General features: G+C 35.6%; 1 protein-coding gene across 5 annotated transcripts in view; it reads left to right on the top strand.

The window, feature by feature from the left end:
* Positions 1-7,340: 7,340 nt before the first annotated feature.
* The window catches only part of LOC149795365 (protein regulator of cytokinesis 1-like), a 61,332-nt gene continuing 49,754 nt past the window's right edge, over positions 7,341-18,918 (top strand). For all 5 annotated transcript variants that reach the window (XM_089965137.1, XM_089965138.1, XM_089965139.1 and 2 more), the window contains exons 1-4: positions 7,341-7,446; positions 12,470-12,728; positions 15,498-15,731; positions 16,741-16,911. In XM_089965137.1, the coding sequence (XP_089821263.1) occupies positions 7,433-7,446; positions 12,470-12,728; positions 15,498-15,731; positions 16,741-16,911 (678 nt within the window). In that variant the 5' untranslated portion in view covers positions 7,341-7,432. The remainder of the gene's footprint in view (positions 7,447-12,469; positions 12,729-15,497; positions 15,732-16,740; positions 16,912-18,918) is intronic.

The following is an 18,918-nucleotide window of genomic DNA, read 5'->3' as shown; positions in this document are numbered from 1 at the left end:
CCCACTTGCATGAAAATGATTTTGGCTCCGTTCAAAGTCACTTTAGGACGCTCGGTGCCTTGTTCCGTATAGTACCTCAAAAGAAACTGTCCATCGTAACCGGAGAAATTGTGAGCCATCACCGTGGCATGACGATGACAATCTCCGTAACGTTCGATGTCCTCTTGGCTCCACGTCTTGTCGACGGGGACTAAGACCCACTGGGCAAAATCGGCTAACGTGTTCGGCCCCCGAAAGATTTTTTCACGCCCTCCGGGAATCTTGCTGCAGTGAGGGCAATGACTGAAGATAGGTTCTTGAATGCACTTCTCGCACGCTCGATGAGCCACGCAGAAATTAGGAATGTGAATGCCAGTCTCTTGCATGCATTCGAAATCGAGAAAGATGAAATTGCCTTTCTTCTTGTGACCGTCCTCTTTCTCTGGTGGGGGTTGGTATTTTTGCACGTAACATTGGTGTTCCAAGTCCACGATGTCGTGACAAATGTGACATTTTTTCTTTCCTGAACATACGTGTGCCTTGGTATTATTGGTACGTATGACTTGTTCACACGTAGAGCACAATCTCAGCAGTTGAGAAGCGCATTTCTTCTGTGAACCTTGCGTCTTCAAATGTTGTTGGTAACAGGTAGGGCTGACAAACGTGCGCAGACAAGTTGAACAAGGCACTGGTTCTTCGCTCAGACAGGGTGAAGAGGCCAAACATCCTGTGCATTTCGATCCACAATGCTTGTGTTGCTCTCGATTGTTATAACCATGGTCACATTTCTCACAGTAATAACTGTATCCCAGGAATCCAGTGATAGTGGTAATCGTATCGAAATGGTCATCGTGATAATAGACATGAATGTATTTTCCGTCCTTAAAGTCTTGCCCTCGAAACAATAGAGGTCCGCGCACTTCTTGAGGGTGCACTTTCAAGGTGTATCGTGGAGCTAGGACATCTTGTAATTTTTGCATCTCATGAATGCCACAGGGTGTGTCTTTGGACAGGCCAGCTTGTTGCAACAGGAGTTCTGCTTCGTTTCGTTGTTTGGCTCGGTCCGATTGTTGAATAGTGTTCCAGGTTCTTTTCCATTCTGCCGTGTCGTTCTTGTTGGCATAGGTTCGTCCCACCACGATGGCACGGGCTAAACACATCTGGTCATGAGGGTTGCGAATTCGGACGAGACTCTTTTTGGTGTTGCGAAGGTCGTCCACCAATAACATCTTTTTGCGTCCAGTCCCTTGAGGAGGAGAGACGTGGGTCATGTCCAGTGTGGCTTTACCATCGGTGATGTCAAACTGGTCATTAGATTGTTGCACGTGTTGAATCTTGTCCATGACTTTGGAAGCAGTCAATTCTGCAGGGGTGCTAAACTCGATCCTAACAGGGGATTTCAAACCGACGTGTTGTATGGAAAGTCTCAAGCGATCGTCTTCTTTGGGTTGACATTGTCGCTTGAGTGCAGTGAGCAAAGAATCCCACACACCAGTGATGAACACTTCTGCTTTCTCTAACGGCACTTCAGCCTTGAAATCTTTAAACTTCACCGTGTATTTGTAAGCCGTGGTTCTAAATTTTCTAGAGGAGCGCTTTTCCGTCTCTCGAATGGAATAGTAATTTTCAGGGTTGACTAAGGGTGGTGAACTTGGTTTAGAGGGTTCGGATTCTGGTTCACTCATGTCCTCTTCAAAATCACTGGCATGAATTTGTGCCAAGATTTCAGCCCTGGTACGAGGCGATAGATCACGTTTCTGCCTCTTACTTTCTTCTTCTTCTTTCTTCTCGAATGAATTAGATCGTTTCATCTTGAAAGCAAAAAGTCAAATGACTCAAGTTCAAACACCATGAGCTACTTTATAGTCATAGCAGACCAGCGTATATAAAAGGGTGTGTGTCTTGTCCTTTCACTATTCATTTCACTCTCAAGCCGAGCACAACGATGGAAGAGACTAACCAGATGGAACGTTTCGTCAGAGCTTTGCGAGGGGTCATTAGGAAATTCTCTTCAGACCAGCCTACGGACTACTCTCCTTCCTTTCGAGATAAAAGTCAAGATACTTGCTATATCTGTCAGAAGAAAGGGCATTGGTCTTCAGAGTGTCCAGACCGTCAAAAAAGAACAAAAACAGGGGATAAAAAAGACAAAAGTCAAGATACCTGTTATTATTGTAAAGAAAAAGGACATTGGTCTCCAGATTGCCCAAAAAAGAAACAAGAGGAGTCAGAAGAAAAGAGGGAATCTTCAGAAGAAGAGAGGGATTCTTCGGAAGAAAAGAGGGATTCTTCAGAGGAAGAAAGAAGACAATTCTATTTACAAGAGGCAAAGAAACCGGAGAAGAAGAAAAGAAGAAGGGAAGAAAATGAGGAAAAGACGGTGAAGAAATTTAAAAAACAGAGAGACTAAACAAGGAGAAAGAAGAAGTCAATGAACTTTTTATTAAAGTGTTGTGTTGTGAATTGGATTGTAAAAAAAATGGATAAAAGAATAAATGAATGATATAAGGTAAGTGTCTTTGAGTTTTGATTTTAAAATAAGAACGTACACTCACGCACTCATACACAGACACGTACTATAAGGGTAAAATGGGTGGGTTTTTTTTGAGTTATTGGCAAATTGAAATTGTATTTCTTTTCGAGAAATGTGGGTGGCCCTGAAAAGGGCCTTTTTCTTCATGGTGAAGGGGTGAGTTTAAGCAATCAACTTTAACTGCCTTAAGCCTTTGCCACGGCCAAGGCCTACTTCTGGACTGCGTAATGTTGATGATGATAATGATTGGGTTGAAATCACTAAGGGTGGTACGGTAGGCTTAGTCACAGGGTTGACGTGTTTAGCTCGGGAAGGTCGTATTCTCTTCGGTCGTAATAAAGAAGTCTGATACATTTGTTTCAGACTTCTTAACTCCGCTAAAATGTCCAACAGTACCGTGACCGTTTGATTTTCACCCTCTTGTTTCTTTGTTGCTACTTCTTCTTGCTGTTGCTGCTGTTGTTTTTTTTCTTACCTCTTCTTCTTGCTGTTGCTGTAGGAGAAAAGCTTGTTCCGCTTCCTTTTGTCGTTGTATAAATTTCTCCAATTCTTCTTTCTGTCTCTGTCTAAAATTCTCCACTTGCGGTAATGAAGAAGGTAACGCAGGTTCCGGAACAAATTCTTGCGAGGAGAGAAAATCCACAAAATCCCAATTCACCTCTTCTGAAAGTAAGTCCGGGTTCCCTTGGGCAGTCTCCCCTGTTGGTGCAGCCCAATGGATCGTTTTCTGAGTTTCCGTCATGTTGAATCACTGTCGCATAGATTGACTGCACACAAGCGCTAGCGAATCTATATAGACCAACAGACGTCACAGACTGCTCTCTTCGGATTGGATGCGGGCTGACTGAATTTTGTAACGCGTGTTCGGATTGGTGAATGAACTCAATCCGTTTCAATCCTTCCTGTACCTATAAATAAGCGCCGTTCACTGCATTGATTCACCTGTTCTCGTTGCTTCAAGATGTGGACTACAGTTGAGTCATCCACCCTTGTGTCTTCCATGATGTTTCGGACATACTTGCTCATGTATGTCCGATCGAAGTGGACCGTTGTCCACAGGACAAACACCAGCCTGTGGATACGTAGGATCTACGTCGAAAGACATACTTGCTCATGTATGTCCGATCGAAGTGGACCGTTGTCCACAGGACAAACACCAGCCTGTGGATACGTAGGATCTACGTCGAAAGACAAGGATGCCTGAAAAGAGTGCTGATGTACGGACCAACAGTAAGACGCAGCCTAAGGACAAGAAGAAGACCAATGCGGTGCCATTTATGTTTATGAATACATTAACATAAACCCAAAGGCCCTTTTCAGGGCCAGCCATATTTCTCGAAAAGAGATAGTCTTTCCATTGCCTACCCCTTTTTTATTTATTTTTTTTAAAAAATATAAAAAAAATCCCATGTTCAATTTCCCTTGACGCTATAAAGGCCCACTTTAGTGAAAGCCCTTGACGCTATAAAGGCCCACCCTGTTTAATTTCCTTTGACGCTAAAGTGCCCCACGATTTTTTCTTTCTCCATGTTAATTTCCCTTGACGGTAATCTTACCCACGATTTTCTCCATGTTAATTTTCCCTTGACGGTAATCTTGCCCAAGGGGTCTTGTAATGCTAATTCCCATTGACCGTAAAGTGCCCCCCTTCACTACTATTATATCAGTATTTCATGAGTTTAATCTGAAGGAAACGGTGTTGTTATCAAGAAAGTATGGTATTTATTCAAAGTTTCCGTGGAGTTAAAAGCCAGCTGCGTTTCAAAATTTCAAAAAAGAGAAAGGATTTTTATTTCATGCATCAAACAAGATATAGTACAACGTATAAACTACTGCGTTTTCATAATAGTAACACGAAGATCATCCCTGAGAGCAAGATGTCTCAAATATCTCAGAGAATCATGTAGAAATATATAAATATTATCGTTAATAAAAACTGCCGATCTGATAATCAAATGGACACTGTTGCGGCCATTTCGAAGATATTTTATTGTTATTTCTCCCAAATCGATGGTCATATCAAAGTTGGCACTAGACTAAAGGGTGTATTATGATTTGTGCATGGTTCAAAATGACAACTGCGCTGATCCGACATCCAGCACGGCTGTTATTTAAGTCCTCTTGACAATGTTGTTTTTGCTACACCTCCGGAATTTATGGCAGATCTATATGTGGTTTTCTATGAAATACATCTTCTGAGGTGTAATTGGGGATAAAAGAAAACTGTAGATATGACCTAGCAATATGTCCGTCACAGAAGTTTTCAGGAAAACCTTGCTCCTACTACTACTCCTGAACGGATGAACTTATCGAAATGGGATTTAACTAAGGCGCTTCTTGCAATATATGATTGGGACCGTATTAAAACGATACTGATATAATCTCCAAAATAGTCGCCTTGAAAAATTGTCTTATGGCTACTTCTCCTGAATTAATGCTTGTAGGGACGTGAGCTTTTCATTATAAACCTATACAGCCTGCGTCCCTGAATGAAACTGGCTCTGATCTGACCTATAACATGTCAATCATAACTGACATCAAAAACAAAATCTTGTTATCACCATCCCTCTTCAAAGGGGCCCCGAGTAGCCGAGTAGTCTCCGTTACAGATCACTGCCATCTCACCTCTGTCTGCGTCGGTTCGAGTCTCAGATTCAGCCAATGTGGGTATGTGAGAAAGCTTGCCAGTAGCTTCTCGTGGGTCGGTGTTTCTTTCCCGGGGGGTTCCCCTGGTTCTTTCTCCACCATTAATAATGGCCGCTATGTATCGTGTGCTGAAAAATGGCGCTAAACCCCACAACAACCAACCAACCCCTCTTCAAAAATGGCGGCAGTAACATTGTGGTTTTCACCAAAACACTTCTCGCAATATTGTATTGGTCCTGAACGAAAACGATGCAGATCTGATCAACGCGCTGATGTGAACAGGTTTGAAAACTAAACCTTCTTACCCTTGGTGTTGTGTTAATGCTCACCGCTTGCAGTTTTGTACTTATTATGTGAAGCTGCGATGTTTTTCAGCATTTAGACATTTAAAAAAAAAAGAAGAAAGAAAGGGAATGCTCATGAATTCCCACCCAATTTATTTTCGGACAATGCCGTGTCAGTCCCTCAGAGGGACTCCTATATTCTATTGATCTGACATTTGCATTAAACAGTATCAGTAAACCAATGTTTCGATATGTATTTCTTAATTGCTAAAGTGTATAACAAATTTCCTTGGAACATACCTTTGTAGTATAGACTTTAAAATTCACACGTTTATTTCTTTTCTCAACTATTTTTTTTCGGAAGGCACATGGTAGCATTTAAGTTAGAATTTCATCTCAAGATATAAGGAAAAGTATATAAGGGACAAACTCGGACGGTGGGCTCCTTTTTTCAACTCTTCCTGTTGCAAAATCTGTTTGCGTCATCTGTTATTATTATATAGAACTAGGTCGACGAAAATAAGTTAAAATTCAGTTAATAAAATTGCTAATAATTTGAAGTTGATATTCATTCTATATATTATGAAAACGGGTGGATCAAAAATATAGAGGGGAGGGTCGGGAGGGTGCGTAAACAAGTAAGCGGAGGGACTGTGGGATGGAACCCCGGATGTGGGACCAGATGGCGACGCCCTCAGAAATCCCTGCATTTCAACCGTTTCCAGGGTATAACTCTAATAACTTGACCGTAAATATAACTTACTTTATGAAACGGATGGGGTTGTGGGTCAGCTATTCGGTATCAGCCAGCAATAAAACGACCTTCATGTAAAACATGGTGAAACAATTTCTCACATCCCAAAGACAATTTTTTCCACATAAAATGTAAAGAATGATTGTTTGTAAATTACTAAAATATATAATTGATTTCCAGTTAGTTTGTTTTTTATATTCCCAAACCATTTTACAAAAAGTCATTAAACAAACAGATCTTTGAATTTGTCAATCACTTTCTTAAAATGATAAACAAAAAGGCCCCACGATTTAAACTTTTGTCTAAAAGAAATGCTTATGTTTGTTGATTTCATTTTTTTTTAAAAATGTTTCCCGTAATTTTTGCATATTGGGTTGCTAAATTATTCTCAAATGCGTCATTTATTGTTTATTTGAAGATTCGCTTGTATTTTGATTTTTCAAGACTCCACAATTGCAACCACTATCTTCGAAAAAATGAGTATTCATATTTTGTTCCACAAATACTGTTGCTGGCTCACGTTTATGCTCTTAATTCTAAATTAATCAATACAACAATCCTGATGTTTGGATCGTTATCATTAAATTATGTTTAAAACTGACAGGTACACATGTTATGGCCTTTTTAAGATACTGTTCTAAGTCTCAACCCAATTTATTGCAAAAAAATTTTAATAACAAAGAAAATTATTTCTATCTTAATTCTATATATCAAAAATTGTAAACACTCCTTTTCTTAGTCCAGTCATGAACTGTAATATTGTATCATTATCGTGAAAAGTTTATTGTGAAAGTTAAATTCTTGAAAAATTGTTGGTCTAATTACTGTAGTAAGAAAGAGCCTTGGAGATTTGACAACTTTCTATGTATATCCATCCGAATGCGACTTATGTTATTCAGTTGAGTATCAGCGATCAAGATTTATGTTTTAAGAATATGTCCTCATATTTTCAATAAGACATTTTTAAAAGTTAGCAGGTTTTAACTTTTGTAAACCAGTTGATCCTTTGAGATTACCGCGGTGTCACATGAACATAATACACTGGGATTAATTTAAGGGACACAATCATCATACCGATAGAGTTACTATTCGTAGTTTATGAACGACGGGAAGATTTGAAAAGTAACCAATCAGCAAATCGCTTATATGCGGCTTTTTCAAAATGCAGTTGAACAACACAGTTATTGAAAGTGTATAAATATTTAACTTTTTGCACAGTATAAAAGAAATAAAACAATGGCAACACCTAGGTAAGTGAAATACAGTATTTATTCGATGTAATTCAGTAGTTAAAGGCGCTCAGAAATCACAGACAGACCTTGTGGCTGGTTAATATTTACAGGACCGATTGCCGTCTGTGGGAGGGGGGGGGAGAACAAATGAGTCATATTTGATGGTTTATATTATCGTTGATCACTTAAGTTTAGGTGGTTAAAAATCATATTATTCCTATATCTCAGTTTAAAACTTGCAATGGAATATAAAGAAACCCAAACAAACCATGGTATCCTCCTACTGTTCTGCACCTTGATTTAGACAGAACTAAATAATGCGCCATGTTTTCGATTACAAGCACAATGGTTGTCACTCAAATATGTAGAACACACACATACACAAAGTACCCCCCACCCCCGATCAGCGGTCCCCAGCTTTTTTTAAGACCAGAATTCCTTGGCACAGGCGTGTTTGTCTTCAAAAGTACCCCTCAAGAAATACCACCCTTCTAACGCGACCAGCGGCCAGCATATTTGTGTAAAAATGTAAAATATACACCTCACAAGCGACCTCATTTGTTTTAATAGGTGTCAGGAACCAATAATAAATTCATACAGTAAAGTAAGTAATTTTATTATCATTCCTGATGTATGTTTCCTGGTGTCAGGTTTTTGTTACTAAAAGAAGTGTTCGCTAAAGTACATGTAACACTAAAGTGAATATTATATACTATTCTGTCAGGCATTTCTGTGCACCTAAGGTTTTTGTCTCCAATATTGAAGCAAAACACATACTGAATTCAACCGATTGACGAAAATGAAATACTGCATTGATTACCATTTGGAAAGTGGCAATTGTAACCAGAATATTCTGTTCAAAATAATATACCACTCCTGTGTTTTCATGACTCGCAACATGTCGGCCTATTCTGCACACAGCTTTGAAAATATGTAATGTTTATCCATCTGGCTATAGAAATTAAATACATTACTTTGGAGTGTTTCTGTCAGCAGTCCAGTCGAGTAATTAGGTCAGGTTTATAGCTAGTTTTACCAAATTCAGTGTAAGTGCCAATGAATGGCAAGAGATATTAAGCAAACTAAACAGATCTTGTAAAACACAATTAGTGAAGTTCATCATTTTCACAATTAAAGTATGATCATTCTTTCTTGATACAAAATGGATTTTTGACCCAAAATAACATGTGATCCAATGTTTACAGAAATGACGTATCGTTGCGCAGAATTACCCGACGTGCAGAATTGGCCAACATGGTGATATTTATCGTAGTCCTACTGTGTAAGACATTGACCTAGTCCTACAATGTAAGACCTCGACCCTGATATTTATGTTTTGGACGTCGAGGTCTTACTGTAAAAATAACGACGCTGTGTAGTGTGTTCCAATGTCTATTAACATCAGAACGATAGGTAAAATTTTCAGGAATTTCTCACACACTTGGCAGCCAATAACAACACTTTTCTACAAATTAGTTTTAATGTTTTAGTCAGACTTTACTAACTCTGGTGTCTTTTTACTAGTAAATTCAAATTCCCACAGAAGCAAATGGACATGTTTTTAAGGTCTGTTTGCCTACATTTCAGTTGGCTGGAATGTGATGGAAGCTGGGAATACAGAAATCGATTAAATGGATGATAAAAAAAAATCTTGAACTAGATGAAGCTATCTAAACACTTCAATATATTTTATTCGTTTTGTTACAGAATTATACTTAAACATAACCTGATTTCGGCATTCCCAGCTTCCATTGCTTTCCATTGAAGTGAAAGAAAATGATGTATGTGGCAACATATTCAATGCTTGAATAAAAAGGACCTTTAATAGGGATCCTGTATATGGTCTTGAATTGTTGGATTTTTCACTTGTTAACTTTTTATGTCTTTATAATCAATCCATGTTAATCAATATAGTGCAAATCTAAGTAGAATTAAATCATAGAAAAAGGGTGCAATTTGTACCTGTTATGCAATTAACTTTGTTTGTGTGTTCAACTAAGAATAAGATTTTAAAAATTAACTTTTATTATGGAAATTTTATTTTTGTCATTAGTAAGTTCTAATTTATATATTCAAGTGGGGATGACTAAACATGTAATAAATTTATTTTTTAGTAAGCTTAAAGGTGGGACTTATAGGCTGGGGTATGGGACATCCAAGTTTCAATCTTTGATGTCCAGGACTTCAAGAAATGAAACACGAATGGAACCCCAATAGATAACTATGGAGTATTCCCTAAAAGATTTAACTACTCAAATGACTGTACATCTTGGGACATGAAAAAAATTATGATTTTTTTGTTTTTGTCCCAAGATTTATGTGCATTAAAACAAATAGCATTTTCAATGTCCCAACATTTACAGACTTAAAAAAAAATGTCTAGACAAAACTGGCAAGATATGACATACAGCAGTGGCCAGTGATTGTTCATTTACTACATCAAGAAACTGTTGTAAACTACTGTGATTGTATTTGTTATTATTTTGCATGTGCATATTTTCCAATTTTTTGAAATAAAAAAAAGTAAATAAAAACTTCATTAATACACGGGATGCTGTAGAGTTTACTCTGCAACCGGTATCATAATATAGTATTCAGACCAGTACTTAACAATGGAAATGGTATATCCTTTTTTTTTCCCCAAAAATACTAGATGCAGATTTCTGCTTTATTCGTTGATTTTACCAAATCTTGTTCTTCCATATCAAATTTTTAAAAGACATCAGTTACTATTTTATTTATATTGACCCATGCGCTCAAGAGTTACCGTTTTTTCTCCAGAGATACGTGTGATCCAACAACGTGATGTAAATCATAGGAAATGACACACATCTTTAATTATACAAGTTGTATAACCAGCATACAGTACTTAACTGATCATCACTGATATATTTTTAGTTTTGTGTTTCGGCTTACTGTAACACAAATTCATAACTTTAAACACAGTATTCATTCCACCTTTGATTTTGGACAGCTGGTTGTCTCAGCATTTCCTGTTGTTAATAATTGGCAGATTTGTCTTTTGTTTTCTGACAGGAGACCATGGTAATTGTTTGATCCATGAAGCTGGCATGTGATTTTTGTCTGGCAGCAATGTCGGTAACCATTTGTTCTGCAACATTACTCCACACAAATTAACTGCTGGAAAACCTAAAGTGGGTTGAGCTTGATGAGATGCCCTGCATAAAAATAATAGCAGTACTAAATTATTTGGTTCCAAAATTATCTTTAGCTGACTAACCATAATGTCAATATCATTGTCAATCAATTAAGGTATGAACACTTGCTCGGTTGAGTATCACGATTACTGTGGCCGAGTAAACATGTTCTCCATCTGAGCGTTTAAGGTATTTCAATTATTTTCAAAACATTTCTGAAAATTAATCATATTTTGAGGTATAATTTAAGTTTAGCTCATTTGTGCTTATAATTAAAATCCATGGGATGTAATTTGTTTGGTGCAAGTCAAAATCTTCAATGTTCATGCGGTGACAATGGGATGTAAACATGCTATAACTATATGCAAGCTTTGAACTAAACACTATTGTTGTTCGCTCTTGTCATACTGGGAACAGTTTTAACAAGTTAGGTATTTGCATTTTCAAGGCAAAATAATACATAATTACATGTGCATTGATACAATATTCAAATGCAATAATGCATAAACAAACAATAAAAAACTGAAGACAAAAGGGATAGGTTACTGTTGTAAAAGCTTATAGCAACCTGCTAATGCTCAGCTCTTGTCATCAATCAAATTATACCCATTTGAATTGGATAGAAATAAAAAGGAAACAGATGAAAAATAAATATGTTTATTGACTTTTCAACCAAATTATATAAATTTATAACATTCCTATGTAACAATTCCTGTTGATAGTCCCTTAACAACTATGGTCACCATTTCTTTAATTTCCTTACAATCAAGAAATACATTGTTCGATTAGTGGGGAAAAAATGTTGAAGTTGTCCCAAGACTGATAGTGCATGAAAAAATTACTTTTTTTGTCCCAACATTTATAGGTCATAAAAAATTACTTTTGAAAATAACTTAGGGTGACCGAAGTCCAAAGATTTACAGTAATTACGGAAATGTTTGTCAAAGGCATATTGTCTCATTTCGGTCTGTTTGCATGTTAAATATTGGATACATTCATTAATTGCTTCATAGTTTTGTCTCAAACCTTCTTTGATGATAGAACATTTGGTTATGAGGCTGAGAAAGCTTAGAAAGTTGTCTAAGAGCCCCCGCCATGTCAGAAAGTTGGGTAATTTCCTGATGCTGAATTTAAAACAGAAACTTATACTTCTAATAGGTTTAGTTTGTATGGAAGTAGTGTAATCATAAATTTCAGCTATGTAATATGTGTGGCCATTGTTAAACAAAACTATCCTTTGACGTCACAGTCACTAATGCTGGCTGGCGGCAGCCATGATAGTACAGTACTTTCATGCACTTTATTTAGCATAAATACAAAATATTGCCCATACTGGTGTAGAGGTTATGTAAAACATTTCCCGCATACTGCTTTTAATAACATAAAAAAATGCAACATGGATTATTCTTTTATGGGCTAAATGCTGTTATATGTAACTGGGTGTTTTTGTTGTCTTTTTTGTAGTCTGAGTGATATTTGTATTCATCTCTGGAGATCAGGCATTATCCCAATGGAGTCTGAAGGAAACCATGTTGCATGATTAAATTGATGCAGTAAGCCAGTAGATTCCAAGTAATTTTAAGTAATTAGACTCAAATTCAACAAATTAACCTAAATCAAGATGCATACCTGCACATTGTACGTTTTTGGCTATATGTATGTGAGGAAAATACATTTAGGTAGCATGTGCATGTATAATTTTTGTCAAAATCTGTGCTCAAGTTTTGAGAGAGAACAATTATGATGATTAGAAATTAATTATTTACTTTCGGGGAGAGCTGGGCAGAGTTTCACTGGGATCATTTTTTCAATATTTCTTGAATAAATTGATAAATTTGGTGATGTGGCATGATTTTGAAATGTAACTTTTTTTCTTCTGATAGTAAAGAACAACTAAAAACTGAATTGACAAGCTGTTTAGACTTGGCCTTGAATAAGCTTCATCAGATCTGGAATGTACTTGGACTTTGTGATGCCCAAAGACGTGACAGGACCAACACCGTGTTACACCATCTGCGAAATCTGCTGGACGAGATGGTTAATGAAGAAGAGACTTTGAAGGACCAGATTCTACGAAACATCAAAGAATACACAAGGGAGATGGAAGCACTCTGTCAAGAGTTAGCAGTACCTGAATTTGAGGTATTATTTTGCATCTTGTTCTGGCCAAGAAATCTTTTCAGGAATGTCACTTCCTTAGTCTTTTCTGTATTGGCATATATGGAGATATAATATGTATAATAATTCAAACATCTGTGACAGTTTCATCATTCACAGCAGTGTTAGAATTTGGAACGGTTGCAATGTTTACAAAATTGGTAAACATAAAGGAGCATACATGTAGCTGTCAGTGTCATTGACACAGGAACTACCATACCTCTTCCAATTTAGTGTTATGTTTCCACATCTCTGCTTTTGAGGACAGTTTATTATGATTTCCTGTTACTTCTTAAAGTGACCACTCAGGTGGCTTAAATGGTTAGAACAGCTGCCTTTGATGCAGGAGGTCACAGGTTCCAATCCCATCAGTCATACCAAAGACTCAAAATGGTACTAGCAGCTGCCACTCTATGTGCTCAGCATTAAGAGGTTAATTTTAAGACTGGTCAGCCTGGTGTCAGGATAATGTGACTGGGTGGGACATGATGCTCCATGTCTGCGGCATAATGCCCCAGTGCCAGACATCACTATAAACTGCCACATTGCAGACATCATAGCGATATGACTGAAAAATTGTTAAAGCTATGTTAAATATCCAAATCTCACACACACACACACACTTCATAAAGTATGTATGTATAAATTTGTCATGGCTAATATAAAGCAAAAGTTGACATCAGGTTGGCTTATTGATAATGCTGATTTTAAAAAAATTAAACAGTATTATTTACCTTTTAAACATGTTTGTTTCCAGAACATTTGATTAGTAACATTTTTAAATTTATGGAAGGCAGTTTCAAATTTTGTAAGCCATTGCATAGTTTCTTATTGTAGAGCCCATGCACATGTCCAGGCAGTATATCCATTAACAACTTTTTTCCATTGCTCACGTGTGTGTGTGTGTATATATATATATATATATATATATATATATATATATATATATATATATATATATATATATATATTTTTAGTATTGGTCATCATAATCTTAGGGATTTTGTAATGAAATTTTCAGATATAAGAAAGATATGTCTTAAAAACTGAATCTTGTCAGAATAAGATTGCTAATTGCAAATTGAATGCAGTAGACATTAAAACTGTTAGCTCTTTAGTAGTCTTATAGGTAGATAGGGAACAAAGGTCAAGTTTCTAATTATTCAGTTATGTGGTGTTGTTTCAGTTGTAAACCCTGTACATGTTTAGCCAGTTTGGTAAACATAGCATACCATGTACTTTGGCTTAGTTACATGAGGCCAGAAAAATTAATGTGTATATCTGGTTTAATTCTTAAAAAAATATTTGGGTCAGTCAGAAGGTTTTATTTTTATTTTAACTCATTTCTTCTCCTGTCTATTTTTACAAAAGGTCAATGACCATTGCATAACCTAAATTTATTCCTTTGAGAAAAGACATTGTTAGTATTGCTCAAGTACATGATGTTATATATTAAATAGATATGTGCTTTGAACACAATTATTTAAATATATTCCTTTTTGTCTTTATTACTTGCTGTAATTTTGAAGCTAAGACAGTGAACAGCGTGCTAAGGTATAATTAATGAATCATGCTTTCTAGCTAATGACATAAGGTGCTTTAAAATATTGAGAAAATAGCAAGTGTCTTAATGAGCAGGGTATCTTCTAATACTGAAACAAAGCCTGGTCTTGGCACAACATTTAGAAATCCTGTTGTCAGAAAAAAGTGAAGTGATAATGAAACAGTGAGAACATTTGATAAACTACTGGGTTTTTAAAATGGTCGTATTTGACCTGCATCAACATATATTGTTATTTTATATATGCTACATGCATCCAAATTATGTTCGAACATACTTATTGCTGAAAATACAAATATTACTACGCTGGAAATACAACTATTACTACTGTAGTTATCAAATATCACCTTCTTGATGGTTTGTCATCAGATTCTGCATGACAGAGAAATTGGTAGAAAATATGGATTAGCACTATTGTATAGATCTTAGATCCTTTGACCAACAAAAATTTCTTTCCAGTTCACTACAGTGAAAAGCATTAATAAAACAGGAGGAGGTTTACCATACTTAACTTTGTATGTTACAGTACTAGACATTGGCCTACTGTTTCTCCCAATAGTTTTAGTGCCACTGAATAAACTAAAAACAGTTCAGTAAAAGCAGTCATTGCATGCTGTTTGCTAAATGTGGTTAGCTAGAAATTTACTGCAAGTTTTGTCAGACAAACTCAGATAAGTAATTGTATAGGAAGTTTATATCTGACTATCATATAACATTGTGTTGTTTTCTTGAATAAAATTAGCTAATGCAACTGCAGTTCATGTTTGGAGGGAAAGATGAGTTTTAATAAGTATTATTCCAACCGATTTCACAACTAAATGTATTTTCAAACATGAAACCATATATATATATATATATATATATATATATATATATATATATATATATATATATATATATATATATATACACATACATACATACATACATACAGACATACATATTGGTATGTGAGAAAGCTTGCCAGTAGCTCCTCGTGGGTCAGTGGTTCTTTCCGGGGTTTTCCCGGGTTCTTCCTCCACCATTAATACTGGCCGCCATGTATAGCTTATCGTGTGCTGAAAAATGGCGTTAAACCCTACAACAACAACATACATATTGTGTTTCTGAATTGAATAAGCAACACTTAACCTATACAGTTTTATATGCATAGTAAGGTTTTGTCATAATAACACATTGTTGTTTTTTTACAGCTGAAAAAGAGCTCTGCTATACTACAGCAAGAGAAGGATCTGCGAGCTAAATTAGATTCCTTAAAGAAAGAGAAGCAGGAGCGATTGCGTACACTGAAGAAGTTAAAGGATCAAGACCAGACCTTGTGTGATGTGATGAGCACAACTCCGTACTACATTCCCACAGGCTGTACACCAACCTCAGAACAGCTGCAAGCCCTGGAAAAGCATGTCAACAGTCTCACAGCAGAAAAGGTTAATTTTTAATTTATAGCAGGGCTGGACAAATCTATTTCCTTGCATTTTTTTCTATGAGTGGGGAAAATATCAGTTCGTAAAATTCTGTTTTTGTTGTCGTTTTCAGTATGAGTTGTATTCTCTAGGATTTTGGAATAAAAATTAACTATACTAAATTTATGTCAGTTTTGGATGTAAGTTTTTGTTTATCATTTTTTTTTAAATAGCTGAAAAACCCTACCAGTGTAGCTGAATTGTTTTTGTTTATAACTGAAGTCAGATTTATTCACATGTTCAGGTTTGTATTTTTTGGACTATGAAAGATTCATTAAAAGAACTTACCAGGGACAACCATTTCATTTTTTAAAGATAGATAGGTTAATATGTGACACAAAGTGTTCTAAAAAAATATACACTTACCTAAATAGAGTCAATGCTGGACAAAAATTTTGGGCAGTGTTTTCTTCCTTGCGTGACTAGATCAACGTCATGGGAAAATTTGGAGAAGTGAATGTAGATTGGTGAGAATTTAGAATGCTTACAGCAGTCACTTGAAACAGCTGTTTTAATAAAAATGTATGTTAAGGAAGAATTAACTTGATTTTGCCATCACGAGAGATCGAAAGATCAGTAAAAGATGAAAATTATTTCTGCACAAAATTTTTCATGTATATGCTTAGAGGACTGTTCAAAATAGGGTGGGTGTGTAATGTGCCATTCACTGTAATCTTGTTTCGAAATGTAAGGAGGGATTTCAACAAAAAAAATTAAAGTGCTGGAATAACCCCTGGTTGGTTTCAGTTCATGTTTTTGTATTTTTAAGATTTGCCTAAATGGAGTTCTTTTTGTATTTACAGCTTGTTTTCACTGAAAGCAATCAGCACATTAAATTTGCTGTTTGTAATAATCTTCCACATCTTATGTTTCCTCTTAAAAACTTGATTCTGTTTTCTTTCCTGCCAAATATATCAAAAATACTTTGTAAAAAGATCTATATGTGTTCATGTTTCATTGGTCTTGTTTGTAGGAAAAGCGTTTCAAAGAATTTGTCTCAACAAAGCAGAAGATTGTTGACCTGTTCATGGAAATGGACCGCAATCCAGACACAGATTTTGAGAGGGAAGTTCTTTGTGAGGAGGATCAATGCTTTATTCTCTCCTCTGAGAACATGACAGCCATCAAAGTTCTTCTTGCAGAGGTAATTTTCATTGAAATACATAGAAGATAAATATTTAAGATATAACGGAATAATGTTTAAGATATAATGACAAATTTGGTATTTGCTTTAAAGATTAGTGAGCATTGTCCATAGTTATTTTATATAAAAAAGTTGTATAGGGGCTCCACGAGTTGCAACACACATTGCACGATTTTTACTTATTCAGGTTTCAGTGTTATAATTCTAATGACAGCAGAAGAAAATATTTCCTGTAGCTATATATTTGTATTTATCTACTAGCAAAAATAGTGCAGATACTCAACAATGAGTAAGATTAATGTATTGGCACCTCTTTCATAAAACTTTACCTGATTCCAAAGCTTTCATACTTTGAGTAAATGTTTATGATGGAGGGGCCCATATTAAAACTTACACCTTAAGTTCAGCAAGTCCAATTCTAGAATGTAAGACATTTTGATATCATTGCAGACCATAATAATTCTGAATATTAGATCCTATATTCTCTTGCTTTTGATACTTTTGACCTAGTTTTTCTAAGATAGAAATACAGCTTTTAGGAAGTCCTTGCATTTTCCTTGCTGATAAAACAAGATTTCTTTCAGGAGAAATCATGTAATTATGAGTTAAGCTTAATCCTTGATGTATGTTGAGTGTTTGGTAAAATATTAATTGTTACACACCATGTCATGAGAGACATTTTTTAAAATCTCATTTTGAGGGGGAAAATGTCTGAAGTCTTTGAACACCCAAAGTTCTCAGGCACCCTTCATATCTTCAATGGCCTGATTTGTATTTAAAACATGAAAGTTTCAAGTGAAATGTTTAGGACATTCCCAAGTTTAATCATGTACATGGTTGGGGATGTCATAATTATCATCACAATGGCAATTGTATTTAAAAGTGAGAGGTCATTGACATTAATAGTACTTAGAAATAATATAAAAAAGGACAGGTCCAAAATAAAAAAAATATCCTTAAAATGAAAAATAAGTCATCTAACAAATTGTCACCATGTCTATGGCATCATAACTGTTGTGTGCCAAAATCATAACAATTTATGCCAATGTTTTTGGCTTGAGATCTTTTGTCACCTTTAGTGGAAATGAATGTTAATGTAATTCATGTTAAAAGTTGTAAAAAGAAATCACAGATTGATTTTTCTTAAAGTTTTTTTCATTTATCTAAATCAGTTTTGGTGTCAGAATATTATTTCTCAGATTCTTATAAAATGTTGATAGAAACTGAAAAAAAGCCATAGTTATTTAGGACACCAATACATGACAGCATTACATAGTAGACAAAACACATTGTTGTGAGAATGGCAGACAAGTGTCAGGTAGGTTTTTTTTTTTACTGCAGTTACATCTGTCAAAATATATGTTTCTGTATTTTTCAAGACAGAGGGAAAAATAGTCTTTTTAGTCATAAATTGATGAAGGATTTAAATTTCTTAGCATTTTGACTGAAATTCTTTTGAAACAGGTTGAGTTTTCTAATGACTTTCAAGCAATGTATACTTTCCATCTACTGTTCTGGATGTTTGTGACCAATGTAACATATTCATTAGATTTTTAAATGTCATTTCCATTCTTTTGTACTGGTGTGAGGACGATTTTGTAACAGTTATTCTTTAAAAAAGAAGAGGAAATATTTGTCATGTTTAGTCTTTATCATATAGTCTGTACACTTTGCTTATAGTTTGTGCAGTTTCATGTATAACATATAATATGAAAAATGGCAAAACCCCAAGTGATGAACAATAACAAGTAAAACTATATGTATTGCTTAGATGATAACGAAGGTGGGGATGGATGGACAGTATATCTGTAGCATGGTATCCACCCTATATACAAGCTTTTTTTAAATGTGAACTTACTGAAGTAAATAAACTCACCTTTGTTCACAGAAGAATGTAGACATAAACTGGTCTCCCCAACTGACAGAACATTATCCAACCACAGCATATTTACTTGGTAAATTTGTGATGCAAGTCCAAATCAAAAGATATTTGTTTACACCTTCGGT

The sequence above is a fragment of the Sinohyriopsis cumingii genome, chromosome 7 (assembly GCF_028554795.1).
Source record: "Sinohyriopsis cumingii isolate HCF-2022 chromosome 7, ASM2855479v2, whole genome shotgun sequence".
Taxonomy (NCBI): domain Eukaryota; kingdom Metazoa; phylum Mollusca; class Bivalvia; order Unionida; family Unionidae; genus Sinohyriopsis; species Sinohyriopsis cumingii.
The sequence above is the reverse complement of the archived record's forward strand: the minus strand, read 5'-3'. Positions and strand labels throughout refer to the sequence as shown.